General features: G+C 40.9%; 1 protein-coding gene across 1 annotated transcript; it reads right to left on the bottom strand.

Moving 5' to 3' along the window:
• Positions 1-463: 463 nt before the first annotated feature.
• On the bottom strand, positions 464-14,228 carry LYPD3 (LY6/PLAUR domain containing 3). The gene is made up of 5 exons (XM_042440366.1): positions 14,131-14,228; positions 5,171-5,302; positions 3,873-4,043; positions 3,222-3,362; positions 464-2,641 (listed from the first exon to the last, which is right to left on the bottom strand). Exons 1-5 carry the CDS (start codon positions 14,192-14,194, stop codon positions 2,085-2,087), a joined length of 1,065 nt encoding a protein of 354 aa, XP_042296300.1. The 5' UTR covers positions 14,195-14,228; the 3' UTR covers positions 464-2,084.
• Between the last annotated feature and the right edge of the window lie 6,067 nt (positions 14,229-20,295).

The raw sequence follows: 20,295 nt of genomic DNA, 5'->3' as shown, positions 1-20,295 counted from the left end.
GTGCTCCTGTTTTTCTGCTCATCGGAGTTGATCCAAGCAAGATATGTTGGGAATATGATCTTTCTGGCACAAGACTTGGGAGAGGCAATGTATTCTGGGAATTCTTTGGAAGGATCTTTTTATGTCCATACTCTGTTAATCACAGCTGAATAAGGACCATGAGAAGCCATCTGAGGACCACCTTCTGTGACCAGAATACTCTTGGAAGGTTTTCCGATTGCAGACTAACCAATTATAACACTACAACTCCATTTGGATTGTTCTGGCTTCATTCTCTGCTATCCTGGGAGTTTTGACATCTCACTTAGTCCATGTAAGGGACAAGCTTTAGATAAAGGACATCCTTTATAATAACTTGGCAATACTTATGCTTTAGAAATCTGCTGTGCTTACTGCTGATGAAAACAGCAAACAAGGAAAACACATAAAACAAGAGACCAAAGAAAATGAGACAGAGGCTTTCTTCATCCAAATTGTAATGTCTTTATTTGCACACCCCTTCAGCGCCAGTGCCTCCTACTATTTCTCATCTTTGCAAGAGTTCAGTCTGGAAACATTTACAAAAGAACAGGAAACACAAAAGGAGAAAAATGGATACCTTTTAAATGCCATTTTGTCTCCTTCAGAACCCCAAGAGAACTTGAGATCAAGAAGGGCTGTATTGAACAGAAATTGGGCATGAATCTGATTTGTTGAGTTGCAGATATGCCCAAGTGGGGGAAGACCATTGACTTACTGATAGCATTAAAAAAGGATTGCATAGTTACAAATAATTCTTTAATATGGGCTGTGCTGCAGCCTGGATTATTTGGAGAGATGTATCAAGAATGTCTTAAGAATCAATTCAATAGCATTTCAGTTGAAATGTATATCCTCTGGCCCTATGGGTTCTCTACAAATCTAATGGCAAATATTTTCAGCTTTTGCAAATCAAGCAAATATTTAAAATTCAAAATCAGGGATTGAAGATTCTCTGCTTAGTGGTGAGAGTAGCAAGAGCAGTCAGTACTTCACAGAGTTATCATCAATTGGAGTATAGACTAGCTCCTTTCAACTACTGAGCCAGGAAGGATAAAGCTCCTTGCAAAGCTGAAAAGCTATACCTGTTGAATTTCTGATTTTGATTTCCAAACTCAAACACCAGCTTTCAGGATCAGCATCCAAATTTTCAAAATGGGAAGATTTTACCTCATTTCAAAATCTTGCAGCTCTTTCAGACAGCTGTCAAGTGGATCCCAATCCTTTATATCCTGAATGACAGTCCTATTTTGAAATCAGCCATTTCCAAAATTGCTTGGATTAGGGGTCACGTAAAGAGTTTCCTCTTTAGATTTCATTGCCTTCATTCTTTTGACTTCATTACCCTTATAACTTTATTTAAATTAAAACGAATGCATCTTGTCTCTGACTGGTGTCGAATATTAGAAAGCTGGGATAACATTCATTCTTGGGAACATCAACTATTATTGGAAGAAAGGAAACTGTCAATGGCTCTTACTACAAATGAATTCTGTACAAGGAGTAGCATGCCAGTTGCACAAGAAAAGCATGAGGATGATCAGTTGCACAGTATTGGTTTTGCTGAGACAGAAACTCAGTATTAGATTATTAGATCTAAATTATTAGGTCCAGAACGGTTACATGTTGGTTGCATAATGAGCACACAAGAAGGCTCTCACACAGTAGGAATTTGTTTCATAAGAACAGAACAGAGTTTTGATACATATAAACATAACAACATAACACAAAGCTTTGCCTTGTAGGATATCGGCTGATTCTAGCCAGTCCATGCCATGTGCTACAAAATGGATGCCTGTAAAACAAGGCAAAGAGAATACACAAATGTAATGGGAGCAGGCTTCCAATATGCAAATAGCATTATGCAGGGCATATATCACTGATGGGATCAGATAGGATAAAAAAGTCACATTAATTTCAAAACATGCTAAGAGTAGGTAGGCCAAACTCTCCTCTGAGTAGGAACAGTCAAGCCAAACTATGATGGAAACATGCATTCAGATGGGACCAAAATAGTGAGGGAGAAAGGAAGAAGTTGAATATCATGCCACCTCTTTGATTTTTCTTCATATGAACAAGCCAGCCAACAACAAGAACAGCAAGACCGATCCCCCCAAGCCTGCTGCACCCCCTTTTGTGCCATCAGGTTGCTGAGCTTGATGGTTGTGTCGTTCTTCCACTTTCACTGAAGTGGCAATGTTCCCGTCTCTCTCTGCGGTGAATTCTTCATCATCGTGGTCATGGTCATGGTCGTGGTCGTGGTCATGATCATGGTCGTGATTGTGGTCATGGTTGTGGCCATGACTATTCTCATGATGGTTGGACAGTGATGGGTCCACAGTAACCGAATGGGTTGGTTTGCTGACAGCGGAAGGGTCTGGTATGTTGAGGTGAGTGTTTGCAGAAGAGGTTGAGGTTGCAGTACTGTTAGCATCTTGGCCAGGCATAAACTCCAGCCGTGGAATCTTGGAAGCAAAGTGTGTCTTGTTGGAGAGGTCAATGTTGCAGAGACTGCCAGAACAACAGGAACCCACAAGGGTGACAGCTTGGCTTCCTTTTGATACCTTAGTACATTCCTCGTCCTGAACACAGCCTTTGATAGGCCTGGTCAATGAGAAGTTGCCTGGAAGAAATTGAAAGGAAGATAAAGGAAGCAAGAACATCTGATGAGCCGCGAGTTTCATTTGGAACTATCCCCATTTTGTTCAGTTCAAAGAGTTAATCAGTTGGAAACTTGGGCTTGGATGGATGAGTTTCAGGATCTATTTCCCCTACATCTTTTTAAAAATAATATTTCCATGTTATTTTCATCCAAAATATGAATATATGTGTGATTTTTGGTAAAATATAACTGTTGGAAATCCCCATTTATCCATGTACCCATTTTGGTCATATCATTACTTAGTGGTAGAGTAATATAGGGTTTGTTACATTGTTCAGATCCACCCAAACACTGGTTCATGTCAATTTGATCATTCTGACTAACATTCCTATTCCAGCTATCTTGTGCTCCCTCCAAACATGGAGCAACAATCCTGTTCTCCTTCTCTCTAGTACATCCTTAAAATCATGCAATAAAAGACAATGTCAATAGGTAACAAACTCTAGTATTTTTTTTCCTGCCAAAATCACTAGGTGAACCAAACTTGACCATACTAAATAATAGCCACCTTTCATCCCCTGTTCCTATGCACTGCTCTTACCTGCTTTCATTGTGACATTGCCATGGAAGCAACCACGGAAAGAGTCATAGCATTTGACTATGGTTGAGTTGTTTATCGAACACTCATCACCGATGCACCTGTAACACTCCACACCATTTGGAACCCTTGCGCTCACATTATCTGTCAACCAAGGAAAAAATCTGGCATTAGCAGTGATGGAAAGCTTGACTCCACAAAGACTCTGGCCATTTTGAATGTTGTGAAACATTGTATGTATGCTAAGAGAGAATTCTTTGAACTCAGGATCAGAAGAGATGGCCCTTGAGCTCCCTCTTGACCCCATGACTCTATAAAGATAGTTTTAAGAAACCAAAGTCATGGGGTGAGGAGGAGGTTCAAGGGCCATCTATTTTGATCTTCATTAGTACAGGAATTGCAGAGTTATTGAATGAAACCAAGGAAAGTTACTCCTACTGCATTAATAACTAACAAGCCAGATGCCACTAGTAGGGTAAGCAATCTGGCCAAGTTTCATAAGTGCCCCAAGAATAGTACTTGAGAGCTACACAGTTTTTGACAACTTTATCACAGTGGGGAGAGAAGTAACAAAATTATTTGTTGTTGCCTGCAAGAACAAAATCTACAACGAATTACATCCCTCCTCTGAAATTTCATCCCTCATATTCTCACCCATGGGTTGCAGTTCCAGGGTTTTGATGTCCAGTTTGTTGTTGCAGCGGCTTTTGTTGCACTGGTGTAACTGGGAGAAGGCATAGATGCCATGTATGGCTACAGCTTTGTCATTGGTTCCTGGTATGCCTGATCCACAACCCTTCTCCCCAATTGAGAACTTCCCATGACCTGAAAAAAGGAAGGCAAAAGTGGTTACACAGGGAAGTAAGAAGGAGTTCATGCCAACTGATCTACTCTGAAAAGTTAAAGTAGATGGCCGAAATCCTATACGGTAGTTGCAAATATGTTGCCTGGAGTTATGCATTAGTGACTATTTTTTATTCACAATCCCTACATACTCTCTCAAACTGTACTTACCAGCAGACATAGTAGATTTTCATACCAGTGCTTACCATGGGGTAAGCGATGGTAAAATGCTGCTAAAACATTTAGGAAGCAGGTATATGTGAAACTTGATGCACTTCCTAAATGTCAGGAATCTTCCGCTTGCCCCCAGCATCCTTGAATCATTCGTGGAGCAGCCATTTCCCATTAATACAAAGTGATTCCCTGACATTTAGAAAGCGTGTCAGGCTTTCAGACACATGTGCTTCCTAAACATTTTACCAGCGGTAAAGTGCTGGTATGAAAATCTTCATAGAACTCAATGGGGGTCCCTTTCCCTGTTGCTCAAGAAGCAGCTGCCTGCCATTCCCATCCATCCCCTTTCACAAAAGAGGTTCTTCTTCTGTCCATTGCACCAGAAATTGCTCATGGAAGGCAGTGGAAATGTTAGCCAGCTGCTTCCCAAATGAAAGGGAAACAAACCCTTATCAATCACAGCAGTTGCTTTCCAATAAATGGGGATGTGTGCGCGCATGTGTGTCAAACCAGTATTCACTGTATAGCACCTTAACTATGATGCTTATTGTACACTTAAGGACAATAGAGGATTTGGGATGGCACCCCAATAGACAGGGAGCCAAATACATCTTCCTCTATCTTCCTAATGTCTAAGTCAGGATGCGGAGGAACAATGCTTCTCTATCCTTACACTCGTCTTTGAGCTTCAGGGGAAAGGTTAGCAATCTTGACTCATTGTGGTTTCATTTAAACCAGGAACAAGTTGCTCAGAATGTCCTTTCATTGCCAGGAATGAAGGCAAGAAATAATGGACTTCCTCTGAGCATGCAGAGAGTATTTTTCTCTGCCTAATTAAAGCCAGCGCCTTTGAACAGAGGAAAGAGTTCAGGCATGCAGAAACTGCTCTGGTACTTCTACTTTTGGAAATTAGAGATGGTTAGTAGCTGACTCACTCCATTCGACCGCAGCCACAGTTTCCACACAGACAGATGTGGATGATGGGCACTTCACTTTCTTTATGTTCTCTGCTCTGCAGCCACCGTCACCATGGTCCACGCAGCTGTGGCAGTCTAGTGCCAAGACACCTGTAGAAAAGAAAGTGAAGTCATGGGAATGGATCAGGAGAAAAGGTGTGGATTTGAGAACCTTCTTTGACGGTACTCATTCTTGCCTCTCATCATCAGTAAATGAACTGTCCTATTTGATTTTCTTTTTATCAAAGGCTGAGGATAACTAAACTTCAGACATAAACGCTAGAACCAGAATTTGGAGAAATGCTTTTCGTTCAGCTGTGGATTTATTCATGGGGAAATGTTGCCAAAAGTGTGATTAACACTTAAAGAATGACATTTAAAAACCTCTGGTACCTGTTTCTCATAGTGTTGAAACTTATTATCTCTAAATGTTATTGTGGTTTTAACGTTCAGGCCCCACATGTCGGCACATTTCATATATCCTGGATGTGCCCAGTTATAGTGTTGGCAAGAAACTTTATGCATATATAAAAGATATAACGGCCTATGAAGTTACAAGTATTTCACAACTTATTCTTTGGGATGTTGTATAATAGCTAAAACATATCCAGCATTGCTTGGATCCTATTTATTTCCATGGTGAGACTCCAGTTTTCCTGCCTCCTGGCCTGCTTCAGCTTTAGAAATCTTATCAACAGTACTTCAGACAGTTCTTTCCTTTTGCCCACCCCTGTTTAACATCAAGATCTTAGCCGTTCCTTCATTGTTGTCCCTTGTGTACTTTTGCAGACACGCGCCCCATTCATGCCTCTAGGGCTTGAATAGCTGCGAGTCTCCATTTACACGGTGTGTGTGTATCTGGAACGGATCCCACACAAAAACGGAGGGCCAGGGAGTTATGGTATGCACCCTTTTTTGGCTTCTAGGGACTTTGACTTGAAACTGGACATTACTGCAATTTGGAAAGCATCCAAACACATTCTATTGGGATCTTCAGTATGTATGGTTTCATGCTGAGTTATGTCTGGTCCCATTTATGTATCTAGAACCTCCCCTCCAATTTGAAATTTCGACTTGAACCTTGGAACCACAACTTGTGCAATAACTGAAAACACTATGTCAAATTTTGAAGCAATTAGCATGCTATTGCAACGACTTATGGCTGCCACCGACAGACACACAAACATTCTCATTTATTTGTACAGATCAGTAATTCCCAAACTTTAGCCCTCCAGGTATTTTGGACTTCAGATCCCAGAATCCCCAGCCAATGTGACCAACAGTCTGGAATTCTGGGATCTGAAATCCAGAACACCTGAAGGACTAAAGTTTGGGGATAACTGATATAGATGATGTAGGATGGAAAGAGAATTGGAATTGCTCACATGCCGATCAGACTCTTACACAGCTTCTGATGGTTCTTCATGGAAACTATCACATACATATATTATAAGTAGCTCAGAAAGGAACATCAACTATAGACGAGTGGGCTTTATTTATAATGTACTTGACTTCAGTTTCTTTGAGCACACTCAGTATCACTTGTATAGCATGAATATTCGTTTTGCATATTAAACCTTTAAAGACATGTTGTCTTTAAAGGTTTTTTTTGGCTGCAGTCCTATATGACGTAGCATGCCATAGTAGTTCTAAATGTAAACCTATGCTAGACTGAGCTAGATATCTTTCCCTGGACTTATTGTACAGCCCCTGAAGCTCACACAAAGGTATTATGTGCTTTATGATTATGTCCCAGTAGTGAGTTAGGGAGTGAGGTCCATTGGGGACCTTCCAGAAACCTCAATGCTTCTGCAATCATTTTGCATCTGGCTACAGGACCATGGCTTCTCTAAACCTTCAGCTCCCATGAGATGCCCCAGTTCCTTCCTTCCATTTTTAATAATAATAATAATAATAATAATAGGTTCTATTTATATACTGTCCAATCACTGGGAATCCGAGCGGTTTACAACAGAGGTGATAATAGACAGTTTTTTACCTTTTATCCTCAGATTTTGCTTCAATATCTGAAAATTCAGAGTGCAAAAGCAGCTTGCACTTCATTAACACAAAGGTAGAAGAGAAGAGGGCATGGGATTTTGCTCCTCCCAGTAGGCTCAGGCAAAAGCAAGCTGCACCTTCTCCTAGCTAGTATTCTTCCACATTAATAGCATTTGCTATCTTGACTATACTCTGGTGTCGCTTGGCCACATGCATTCCAGTTTCCATCTGTGAAATGTTGATGAGTATGCTGCCGCTATACCAAGCACAGCAGATGTGGAAGCCGAAACTGTGCTCATAACTAAGTACAGTACTGTGTGACTTAGGTAACTACATAAACTAATGTTAGGGTTGAGAGCAAATTTCATGCAGGATTAAAAGAAACAATGAAGGCTCTGATGGGATTAAAGGAGAGTGGGCCATTCATTATTCTGAGGCTGGATGCCACAAGCTTGGGTTTTCCTGTGTTTTCACCTTTCCATCAATAAAGAGCAAAACTATAATCCTATTCTTTGTGGTAGAGTTGACATAAGTACGTGTCACATAATTCAGTATTCCAGTTGCGAATCCTCTGAATTTTAGTTGCTTGAACCATTAACTATACTGTATTTGCATGAATTCTCATACGAACCTCCCAAATTTTCTAATGCAAGAATGCCTCTGCCTTTTCTTTTTAGACAATTAAACAGTTTAAAAGCAAAGCTAGATCAAAATAGAGCCAGGCACTTCCCAAGATATTTTGCTCTCTGAAGCAAAAAGTCATCATGTCAGACCTTCCCATGTACAGAAGCTGGCTGGACTGGAAGTTGGAACTGAACAACTGGGCAGGGAATCCAGGGTAGGATGTGCAGCATACACAGTTCTGTTCTCCAATGAAGAGAAACTGCCAAGAGGTTGCTGCCCACAAACATCTAGTGCCTGAAATGATTGCCTCACTCTTCTTAATGATAGAGCCGGACCTAAATATAGTATAGGGTTTCAAAATCTAAACTAGATATGGAACCCAAACGAAGCTCATAAAGTGTCACCACCTTGCTTGAAATATGTATTTTTACAGAGTCTCAACACCTTGCTTGAAACATATTTTTACAGAATACAATTAACTTGCTTTATACTTTGAATTGTATACCCCCCAACCCTGCTTTGACATGGACTTTTCCTTTTCCTGATTTTTAATTTTCCCTACCTTTCACTGTCAGATAGAGACTTGAACGTTGGACTCGGAAACTGGGAGACTAGGGTTCAAATCCCAGCTTGGCCATGGAAACTCATTGGGTTACTTTGGGCAAGTCACATACTCTCAGCCTCAGCGGAAGTCAAACGCTGAACAAATCTTGCCAAGAAAACCCTGCGATAGGTTCGCCTTCTAGATGCCATAAGTTGGAAACAACTCAAAGGCACACAACAACAACCTCTCCTTCTACTCTGAGATGATGGCATTGTATAATCTCTTGTGTTTTTCCACCACTATTTCTATCTTCATTCAGAGTCATTTGATTGAATTCAACCAATGGGACTGCTGATTATCTAAGTTTTCACACTGATTTTAGTGGGAACTAAGCTTGACTAGTTTATTGTGCATCCAACTCACTGGTAACCATAACCACATTTTTTTTAATCCAGTCGTTTCTGTGGAGCATATGTAATCCCTCCCTATCCCATGTGGGGAATGGGATGTGTATCTACAGATGTATTAATGATCCCCTGTACAACCTCTGTTCCCCAATGGTAGTTCCCAGGATTCCCTTGGAAAGGAAGAAGACTAATATGGATTAAAACAACAATCCTAAGGGCGTTCAGAGGCTTTATCAACACTACCAAGCAAGGAATTCATGACTTGCACATCATGGGTGGTACCAGAGGTCAACCAGCTTAGGCACATGCTCAGGCCTGCATAGAGTTTCAGTCTGACACTTTTGCTCAACACTTCTTTAGCAAAATCTGAGCTGCTTTAATCTCTTTTTCATTCAATTCGTTATCTTTTTAGCTACTCGACTCTTCTTCAAGGCAGATTCGGATTGCTCCTGTCTTTTTCCACCCTGAAGATTTCTCCCATCTGTCATCATGGGGTCCTCTGTGCCCAGTCTTTTCTCCTTCTTCTTTCCTTCACTTTTCTTTTCCTTCCCTTCCACCTTCAGAGATGACCCCACCCAAAGGTGAGGCCAATATTAAGAGAGACACTCCCAACGGTGAGAGCACCCTTGGGCATAGTCCTTTGTCTCAAGCTTTTGAAGCCGCAGTTTCTCTTCTAGGTATCTGCAGCTGTTCCACTGAAATCCCCATATTTCTGGTAGGAGGTGGAGGTAGACTTTCTTTAAAGGGGTACAAACTTGTGGATCCATGCTGGGTCAACCAGCAAAAGTGTATCCGTTGATGCAGAAGATGCGTCACTTTCCCTCTGCAACTGGTTTTGATAGAGAGCCAAACCAGATGTTATCTAACATGTGAAATTATAGCCTCCGCCAGATGAGTGTCTGAAGATTGAGCTACTTGTTGCTCTACTTCTCCAAATTACTTTTCTATTGTTCTAGGCTGCAAATATCCCAGGACCAGCTGCAACATTTTATAACAATCATTGAGTGGATTTCTTTTGACGTCTCTGACATATTGGAACAAAAAAGTTTCCAATGTGAAGTCGAAGGCTTTCATGGCCAGCATGAAAAAAGTTGCCTTTTCTTCTCCCCTTCTTTCTTTATTTTTAACATGTATTAAAGTGTTATGGAGCATCAGTGAAATGGCACTTTTGCACTATAACCCTATAATCTAGATTAAATTTCTTGAACCAATGGAATTTGTATGTGTGCTGACATATTAATTTCCCATTGATTCAACGAATCTACTCTATATGAGAGTGACAATTTAGGCCAAACTGTTTAGATATTTCTAGATAGCCTCTCTGCCACAAATGACTCAAGACAGAATATATTGCTGCTGTTATAGTTATGAACGTTCTGGGAAAGAGATGGTAGTCTCTCTAGAAAGAAGTAGCATATCCTTCATATTCCATTATATAATTATTGTGGAATAACTTTATACCACAACATACATGCTCATCGATAAGGTGCTGAAAAACTCCGTCTTCTTGTTTTTGTTGACGCAGACCAGTGGTTTCCAAACCTTTGGTCCTCCAGATGATTTGACCTCAGCTCCCATAATTCATGACCCTTGGCCCTTTTGGCTGTGGCTTCCAAGAGATGAAGTCCCCAGAAGCCCCAGCCAACTTGGCCAAGAGTCAGAAACTAATGGTTGGGAACCACTGCCATAGACTAAGCGGGTCACTCTTTTCTATAGCCAATAAAGTAAATTCAGCAACAGTTACACTGGTTCACCTTGCTGTGTCAATATGTCTCTCTCTCAAAAAAGTTTTGGTTCATCGAAAAATAATTTCAAATCACCATCATGGCTTCCTTCCTTCCTTCCTTCCTTCCTTCCTTCCTTCCTTCCAAAAACAATATTGCAGTTTAAATATTCTTTGGTAGCTGAGAGAAACCCAAGCACCAGCAAATAATTAACATCACTATCTCAAAACAGCAACATGACTCTTATAGTTCATTAAAAAACCTACGCAAATAAAACAGCTTTCAGACTGGCGCCTAAAACTCATCAGACAAAATGCCAGGCAAGGGAAAGGGAGAGCATCACACATGGATACGTGTGTGCTTGGGAATGTGGAGCGAGTGCCATAGAAATATCTGTTGTCTAGTTTGTTGATACAAAAGGATAGGTCTACCACCATGATTGGGATGCTAAGGCTTCCATTGCTCCTAACAGGCTTGCCAGGTGATGAGCAAGGATGCGAATTTTCATTTATATCATTATTGTATGCAAGGGTTAATAATAATAATAATAATAATAATAATAATAATAATAATAATATCATCTTGTGGCAGTTCATGGTCCCCTTGTGTACTCTCTAGCAACTAGTATTGATAAGTATGTTTCCTCTGGTCCTGGATGTGATAAGACTAATCAGCTTCAGTGGCCTTATTCTCCCTGGATTAGTCAGATTTCCTTTCACCGCCATCCAATTTGGTGACTCTCACATTTATATTTCTTTCTTGAGTTCTTTTATTGGTATCCTGGCTTTCTCTAAAAATGGGACTCAAAACAGCCAGCAATAAAATCAAATAAATCAAATACAGGGCCTGCAAAGACAGGCTGAAATAAAGATGCTTTGGAGGTGACTGGAGCACGGCTCTGGCGCTGCTTCTGCACTCTTAGGATGCATGCATCATTTAAACAGCATACCTCCAAAATGGCCCGAAGCAGCTTTATTTTGGCCTGTCTGTACGGGGCCACAGATGACACATCCTCCACCAGTTCAAAGGTGGAAAACCAGGACATGTGTGGACAAGCAACATCACAGCGTGGTCAAGATGGCCAAAGGTATTAATGAGGAAGAACACACAAGCTAGGAGAGACTGCAGCAGTTTGCTTTTGCCTGATTCTACTGGGAATTCTGTTTCTTCCTCTCCTTTCCCTGCTGTTGACTTCACAGAATCCAAATTCCTTTGCACTTTGAACTCAAGTTTGCAGTAATGGCAATAAGCTGAAGACAAAGGAGGAAGGGGAAGAGAGAAACTGGGACATTTTAAAAGCGGCTGGAAAACTGGGACAGGAGATGATTAATCAGGACTCCCCTTGCCAAACCTCAGTGAAGTGCGTACACAGAATCCCTTAAAGTATCAGATGCTTGCAAATCAGTTCATAAAATAAGCTTTCATCACAAAGTTCCGCAGTTTCACTAATGTGAAACATATCCTTTTCTCTTATGCTCCAAGCTCTTCTCAGCTGGGTGGTTTGGGTACAAATTACGCAAACTACCCTTGACCACAAAGTAGCTTCTTGAAGCGTACTATTAGCCATTTTGGGAATTTCTTGCATCTAGCATCTGCTACTTGGAAAGTGGAACTGTCCATGCTCCTTCTTTCCCAGATGTTTAAATCAAGTGTAAATGTGCGGTTGAATCTTCACAGACCAGGCCTTTTTCACACTGTATAATTGTAATGTTATGATTCCGCTGTAACTGCCATGGCAACATCCGATGGAATCAGTCCTAAAGGTATCTCCCTAAACTGCAAATCCTAAAATTCCTTAAGATGGAAACATGGCAGTTAGAGCGAAATCATAGTGCTATAAATGTGTAACGTGAAAGGGTCCCTGACCCCTGTGCAGCTGTATCTATCCAGTTGTTGAACACCATCACACTTTTCCCAAAGCCGCCGTGAGAATAAAAGGAATGATACATATAATGAGCCCTGTGAGACTTTTGCAATGCGATGGGAAATAAAAGTAAGCAAATACACTTCATATAGTGCCTTTAGTCAACATTTATGTAAATTGCCACCCTTAATATAACCTGTTTGGGGTGGGGTTATTCATGTGAGATAAATTAGGTGGAGAAATTATAACTTGCTTAAGATCAGGCAACAAATTTTATTGGGGAGGAAAGATAGGAGTCCAGGTTTGTTGAGTCAGGTGTGCAGAAGATGTAAATAATGTGTTGCTAATAACATGGATATAATGAATGATATTTTCCTAGTTATCTAGGATTTTTAACAGGGTTTTGAAGGTATTTTAAGGGAATTGTGAAATCATGTCATTCTCTCACTGATCCCAAAGTTTCTTTTAAAAAGCAACGGCAAGGTAATGGAAAATGAATGAGCAATGCAACATGTTACAAAACTGCAACCTGTCAAGGTACGCAGCAATATAGTGAGCCCTTGGTATCCTCTGGAGTTTTGTTCCAGGACTCAGTGTGGATAGCAAAATCCATGGATGTTCAAGTCCCATTAAATACAATGGCATAGTAAAACGGTGTCCCTAATATAAAATGGTAAAATCAAAGTTTGCTTTTTGGAGATATATATATATATATATATATATATATATATATATTCAAGCCATGAATGCTTGAATTCATGGATAGAAAAAATCCGTGGATACAGAGGGCTGACTGTACTGCTTTTAAAAGCAACTTTGTACCAAAGTCTACCAAATCCAAACATTACACCCCACCTGCTCCTTTCAAATTTGTTTCCTTGCCTCCCAATTTCCAAGCAAACAAATGATTCTTCTATCTCAAGATGGTGAGAAGTGAGGGCCAGGATAATGAGGCTACAAGATCTCTTCTTTTAAGTAAAATGGCTAGATTACATAGCTTTGAAAAAGTTATTGTCAATGAATCAGGCGATACACGGCTATAAATGGCAAGCTTGGTCTTGAAAGAGGAATTCCCTCCTGAGAGAGAAAAGAGTATGAAAGAATGCTTGTTGCATTGCATTGGTGCATTGTCTAGACCAGTGACTCTCAGGATTCATCTACACTTTGGAAATAATGTAGTTTGACACTACTTTGGCTGCCACAGAAATGTCTGAATGATGAATCTGCTACTTTGACTGCCATTCCTCTTAAAGCCAATGGTGAAACTTTAAGTCTTGCCTCAAAACCAGGAAGAAAGTCATATACCCTTGTGGTCTCTTGCGACTCTATAAAATCATAGAGTTGCAAGGAATTGCAATGATCATTTAGTCCAACCCCTGCCATGCAGAAATACACAATTACAGCACTCCTGAAAGGTACCCATCTAATGTCTCTTTAAAGAACTCCAAAGATGGAGAGTCCATCACTTTCTGAGGCAGTCAAACAGGTCTTACAGTACAGAGGTTTTTCCTAATGTTTTGGTGGAATCTCTATTCTTGTTATTCGAACCCATCATTTCATGTTCCAGTCTTTGGAGCAGCAGAAAACAAGCTTGCTCCATCTTCTACATGACAACCGGGACCCCTTTCCTGCTGCGTACTTCAAACTGTGACGAATCCAGGCCTATTCCAGGGTTGTTAGAGCAGTCATGCATCTCTCTGAACCTCTGGTTTTATCATCCTAGTGAAGCTAGGCTCAGCTACATTCAACATCATCATGATTCTTCCGAGTCCTACCTTGCATGAAGAATGCCACCAGTAGCATAGATAGGCAGCCATGAAGATGGAGACAGGTTCCCATGGCTATGGTTGGTAAATCCCAGTCTTGCTTTGGCTCTTTTTTCACCTCTCTTGGATACGTTCTGATGCTGTCAATGTCTGGAAGATGAATCTGAGACATTAAATATGAATAGACAGCTGGGGTGGGGCATTGTTGCCTCTTCAGTTGGGCACACCTCTTTTGGCTTCGTTGCTCAGCACCCTTGGAAGATTTTTCTGTTGATGGGCCCAGGGCTGATCACTTCCCTTCCTCAGCATTTTGAGGATGGTTATTGGGGCGACGCCTCCGTCAGGAACTAGAACATCCAGTTGAGGGATTGTTTCTGATGCTGTTCACCCAGGGCTTCAAGGCAAGGGAAGATAATTGCAGGCAAGTCTGGACAGTGAGCACAGCCTGGAAAACTACCTCTCTGAGAGGACACTGTACACAGATGCCCAGATAAGGAATTCTTGCAGCTTGCTCCACAGAAGCAGGACGACTATATGGGATGTTATGGGGTCCTTTTTCAGTTTGGACCATGGAAGCTTACATAGGCTGAGATTCAAAGCTGGGTTAAAATGCTCCATATTTCTCCTAAATAAATGAGACCAGCAAGCAGAAACCTGTAAATGTGGGCATGATGGGGAAAGACAGGCAATGTATGGGCTCCCAGGCAAAATCCGAAACCATCATCATGAGTATCATATCAGGACAAAAACCATTTCTCATGTGTGTTTGTGTGAGTGTGAGTGTGAGTGTGGTGTTGTTGCTGTGTGCCTTCAAGTCATTTCCAACTTATGGCAACTCTGGTGATCCTGTCATGGAGTTTTCTAAGGCTGAAAGTGTGCGGCTTGTCCCAGATTCCCAATGGGTTTCCATGGCCAAGTGAGGATTTGAACCCTGGTCTCCAGTCATAGTCCAGCACTCAAACCAATATGCCACACTGTCTCTTGAAATAAATACATAGATATAAGAGTAATTAGGAACTGCATAAATTTTGGCTCCTGCCTTCTTGAGTTGCCCAAGATCAAAGGCAGTTATATCTAATTGAGAAAGGCAGAAGCTTAAACTTTGTACTTATTTATTCATTAAGTTCTCCTTGTTGCTCACTCTAAGGGCTTATCCAGAAAGACAAAATACTCCTTGGAAGTACTGACACTTGCCAATTCTATTTCTTTTGATTTCCATTGATCAAGCAAAGTGTCACCAAAGCAAGGTGTCATTGGTGACTTCCACCAATTTCCACCGTACCCTTTATTATGATTATTCAGGTGTTATAATTAAAGTGCTTTAGCAATATTATACCAGTTAAGCATTAGAATCATGTTCTGTTATTGCTAGCATTCCTCTTTCCCTTGCTTGATCGCTATCAAATTTGTTGTCCTGGGAACACTCACTATAGCTGCCGCTTCACTTCGAAATTAATACAGTTTGGCACCACTTCAACTGCTATGGAATTCTGGGATTTGAAGGTTTGTGAGATATTTAGCCTTCTTTGTTAGAGAGCTCTAACAAACCACAAATCCCAGAAGTCTATAGGCTGAAGCCATGGCAGTTAGAGTGATATCAGATTGCATTATTTCTACAGTGTAGATGCACTCGTAGTTAATAAGAGATTCAAAATGCATACAGATAAAGTATTTGAACACCACCAAGCAAAGGATAGGCTGGGATCCTCACAGTGCCTTTGATACCTCCTTATGCAATGTCTGAAATAATACACTGGTACATTGACACAATAACATTATGCTAATGCAATAGTATAAGTATTTGGTCCCAGGAGTGTCTCAGGAGAACTTCATCGCAATCATGGCAGTAGCTAGCATTGCTATCCCAAACCCCCAGCATAACAATGCAAGCAGAGCCGTAAATGCTATCATCATCATAAGAGCTTGGTCTCTGTCTTACGACACTATTGAATTAAAAGGTAATTTAAAAGCACATCAATGTAACAGTACAACACGAACTCATTAAATCCCCTGCCTCTGGAGCCAGTCAATAGCCCAATGGCTGCCTGGATAATAAAAACAGGTTTTTGCCTTCTTGGAAAAGAAAGGGAGATATACTTTAGCCTCTCTTGACAAGGAGCTTTATAGCCTGGGAGCAGCCACCATGAATTCCCTCTCTTTCATCTTCACTACCAATGACTCTGTGAGTGACAAGACTAAGAGAAGACTTGCCCCAAAGATACGAATGGAGGCAGGCATACAGGGGAGAATGTGATCCTTCAGTTAGCCTCTTAACAACTCTTTACTACAGTCGGCCCTACATAACCACAGCTTGATTTTGCCATTTTATATAAGGGGCACCATTTTATTATTTATGGCATTGTGTATAATGGGACTCGAGCACCCATGGATTGTGGTATCCAGAAGGGGTCCTGGAACCAAACCCCAGTGGATACTAAGATTTTAAGAGCACACTGTATATAATCTATAAGGAGTTTATCACATTGGGGCTAATTTCGGCATTAAAGAGAGATTAAAGAACATTTAAAGCATCCCCAAAATAAAAGAGAAAATGGCAAAGTAAGAAGGATTATCACACGCAATTGTACAAATAAAGTGATACTGGAAATTCATTGTCACTGAAATCCTGGATATAAAAAGATGCATGTTAATGCTTCTTTGTGACCACTTTAATGGAGGGTTTTGTGCGATGTTGTGTAAAATCATTTTGCGCAATTATGCGATTTTTCCAAGATATTCATGGGTTAAACTCTCATTCTCTTTTGATAAACTCCTAAGAGAAGGGTAGTAAATTGGTTTTGCTTATTCATTCAACTCAGAGGTGTTGGTAGGGTTCAGAACATGGCTTGGGGCTCTTCTAGCAATTTCCAAAGCCTGTTGTACTGAGAAGAAGCTTGTTTTCATCTGTGAAGAGAAACCCATCTTTATTATTGTTGCTGAAGTAATAATATTAGCCATTGTTCACATGCATGATTAATTTTCCCAGGGGCTTTTTCTTATAGGACTAACCAAAGGAAGGTGGGTCCAGGCAGGGCAGACAACTGGGCAGACAGAAACCTGAATCAGTGAAACTATCCCTCCAGATGTTTTGTTCTGCAACACCCTCCGTCATCCAAGATTGGAGATCAACTTTATTCCCTGAGCGCTAGTGTGTAAAGCTGTTTTTAACGTATCCTCCAACATTTCACAGATGAAAAATGGGAGACATGTGGTCAAGCAACATCAGAGAGTGGTCAAATCATTCATGCAGCAGTTTGCTTTTGCTTGAGGCCACTGGAAAGAGCAATATTCCATCCCTTCCTTTCCCATTCTCTTTCCCCTGTGAGTTAACTCAGTGCAAACTACTTCTGGGCTTTGAACTCACCTTGTAGAAATTGAGGTAAACTGAGGACAAAAGGGGAATGTGAGAGGAGGAAAGAGAATCGGCGAGATTTTAAAAGCAGCTGCAAAAGTGAAGTGACATAAGATTGATTGGGACTGTTCCTGCCAAACTGGGACAGTTGCAGGGTAGAGTTTTGAAAGGTCCAAAAACAAAAGCCAATGGAAAAGTTAGACACTCTGCCATGCAAATGGATGATTCAGAGGTAGGAGTGGTCCCTGTCCCACCCCAAACCTATCTCATGAATTATTCTGAATCACACTGTTTACGAAGAATAACATAACATGAACAATTTGAATAACACTTTTACCATCAGAAGCCATGCTGGTGAGTCAGTATTACTATCAGTGCTGACTCAGTATCTACCCCAGTTCATTGGCCTCCACGTCTAACTTGGAAGTACCATGAAGCATACGCTGAACATGCCAGAACATGCACTGAAATGCATGCAAGCGCAGAGTATTCACTCATAGCACTTTTCACTGGCTGAACGCATGTGACACATACCAGTCTAGGGGCTTGTTCCCACTATGCTTTAGAGCGAATTGCCGATCGGTTTATATGGCTGCCGTTCCCATTTGGAACCAATTCTGATCCTACTGTGGTCCGATTAACTGATTTTGCAACTACTTGTTGCAAAACCAATGACAAAATTCTGTTAGCAATGCTAGAGTGGACCCCTGTAAAAGACAACGGGGCTCTTGTACTTTTAATAGCTGCATGACAGAGGACATTTCAGTGAGTATATCTTGTTATGCAACTCCTCCTACATTGCTATTAAAAGCACAGGAGCCCTCTCCTCTTTTTTAGGTGACCATGCTAAGTGAAACAACATCCCCAATGACTTCAAGTCCATGTCAGGGGAATATCGACCGGTCATGAAGCTGTTAAAAAGGAATCTGCCAAGACAAGGGAGAAATAATTAATAAGATAATTAAAAGAAAATCAAGGAACCAAATTCGATTCCCAACAGTTACACAACACCATGCTGGGAAATGCTGGCTGTAAACGGAAAGTAATTTACATCCCTGTGTCCCAAGTAAGACATGATATAATTATAAACCTGTATATAGATTATTCATGTTTAAGAAAAACAGGTGGAGGATTTTTTATTATTGTTACAGACTTTCCATTTGTCTGGGTGGAAGTTAAATCAAAACTGGTTTGCCTCGCCTCTGCCCATATATTCCTCTGGGGCTTTTTCGTGGGTGTGGGAGAGATGCAGCCAGCTATGGTCAGAATCCAATGCATTTTCTCCCCTTTGAGAATAAAATCCAATTAAACTCATTAGAATTTGCACCTAAGCAAACACGAATATAGATACGTTTGCTTAGTTTCAGGAACAGATCTGTGTGCCATCACTTTGACATCTATTTGTGAGATGCAGCCACTTGCTGTATCCTTTGTTGGTTGACACAACAATAGTTGGACTTCAAAGGATAGAGAAAAGTGAGTGCTTGTTCTTTTTGATGAAAGTGTGATTTTAGCAAACATCGATGGAGGACACATCACCATTTCATGAACTCCCTGTTGTCACATACTTCCTCTGCCATCATTTAGCATCTTTCTCAGATGGACATCTGAGAAAGCAGCTACAAAGAGCTGGACAGAACACTATATTTTTCACTTCTCCTTCTACTATAAGGAAGAGGGATGAGGTTTTCAGACCTACCGTACTTCTGTTCCCTTCCCCTGTTTCTGTTCTTAATGAATAAATGAATTAACCCCTTGCCCTGATGCCAAAGGAAGGCAAAAACATTACACCAGCTCCTCTCCTGGTAGCAATTTGTAGCTTCCAAACTGGTGGAGTGAGAAATCTATTCTTAGTATGAACTTTAAAGTAGTATCCCAGTATACTAAACCTTGCCTCCTCAAATAGATTCAGCACTTTGGTTTGCTCCTTCGCAGTTGTAACTAAGAGTTGGAATGGAGTAACCTCCCCATTGACATGGAAGTCTCTAAAACAGTCACTGTCCTGTCCTGACTTTCCCTTTCCTGCCCACCTATTATTGCAGTACCTCCACCAGCCTTTGTGCAACTGATCTAGAATGCTTGCTATGCCACTTTGCATGGGTGCAGTCAGTTATACAAAGAGAAGAAGAAATATCTCCTCTGCCGCTGTTTTTTAAAAGGAAAACAACAACCGCAGACAATCCTATGTCCATGATCATCCCACTGTTCTCTGTCCCAAATTCCCCCAGGAAATCCAAGAAGTTGCACAACTTGTGTGATGTCAGAGAGAAGCCTATGAGAAAGACCAGGAACAGATTGAGTCACCTCTTCGGCTGAAAGTTGACGTTAGGGAAAGAAAAATGTGTTGTTGTATCAAAGTATTAGGTAACAGTCCCAACTTGATTTTGGGAGAGTTCATTATTTACTGCATGATGAAGACCTTATATATGGAAGGACTGGTCATTACCTTGTGGGCAGACAATGAAGATGGAAAACAATAGTGCTGAAATTTGTACCCAAAAGTGTGCAAATGTGATATTCTGTGATATGAGAGATAAAGGTGTAGTATTCTGGTTTACTGCTACATCATGTGTGAGAATCATGTACCCTCCAGAAGCTCCTGGGCTGCAATTCCTAGCTTTCTCCATGGATGGCTAGGCTGGCAAAAGAGGAACTTTGCAACATATGCTTCAACAATTGAACGGACAAAACTTCACCTCTCTTCTCTTCTCTCTCACCATTAGATTAAATGAAGGCAAACAACTTTTGCACTTTGAAATCAGTTTGCAGCAATGGGGACAAAAGGGGAAAGTGGGAAGAAGAGAGAGAAACTGGGACGTTTT

The sequence above is a fragment of the Sceloporus undulatus genome, chromosome 9, assembly GCF_019175285.1.
Source record: "Sceloporus undulatus isolate JIND9_A2432 ecotype Alabama chromosome 9, SceUnd_v1.1, whole genome shotgun sequence".
NCBI lineage: Eukaryota > Metazoa > Chordata > Lepidosauria > Squamata > Phrynosomatidae > Sceloporus > Sceloporus undulatus.
This window is presented reverse-complemented; position numbering and strand designations above follow the sequence as displayed.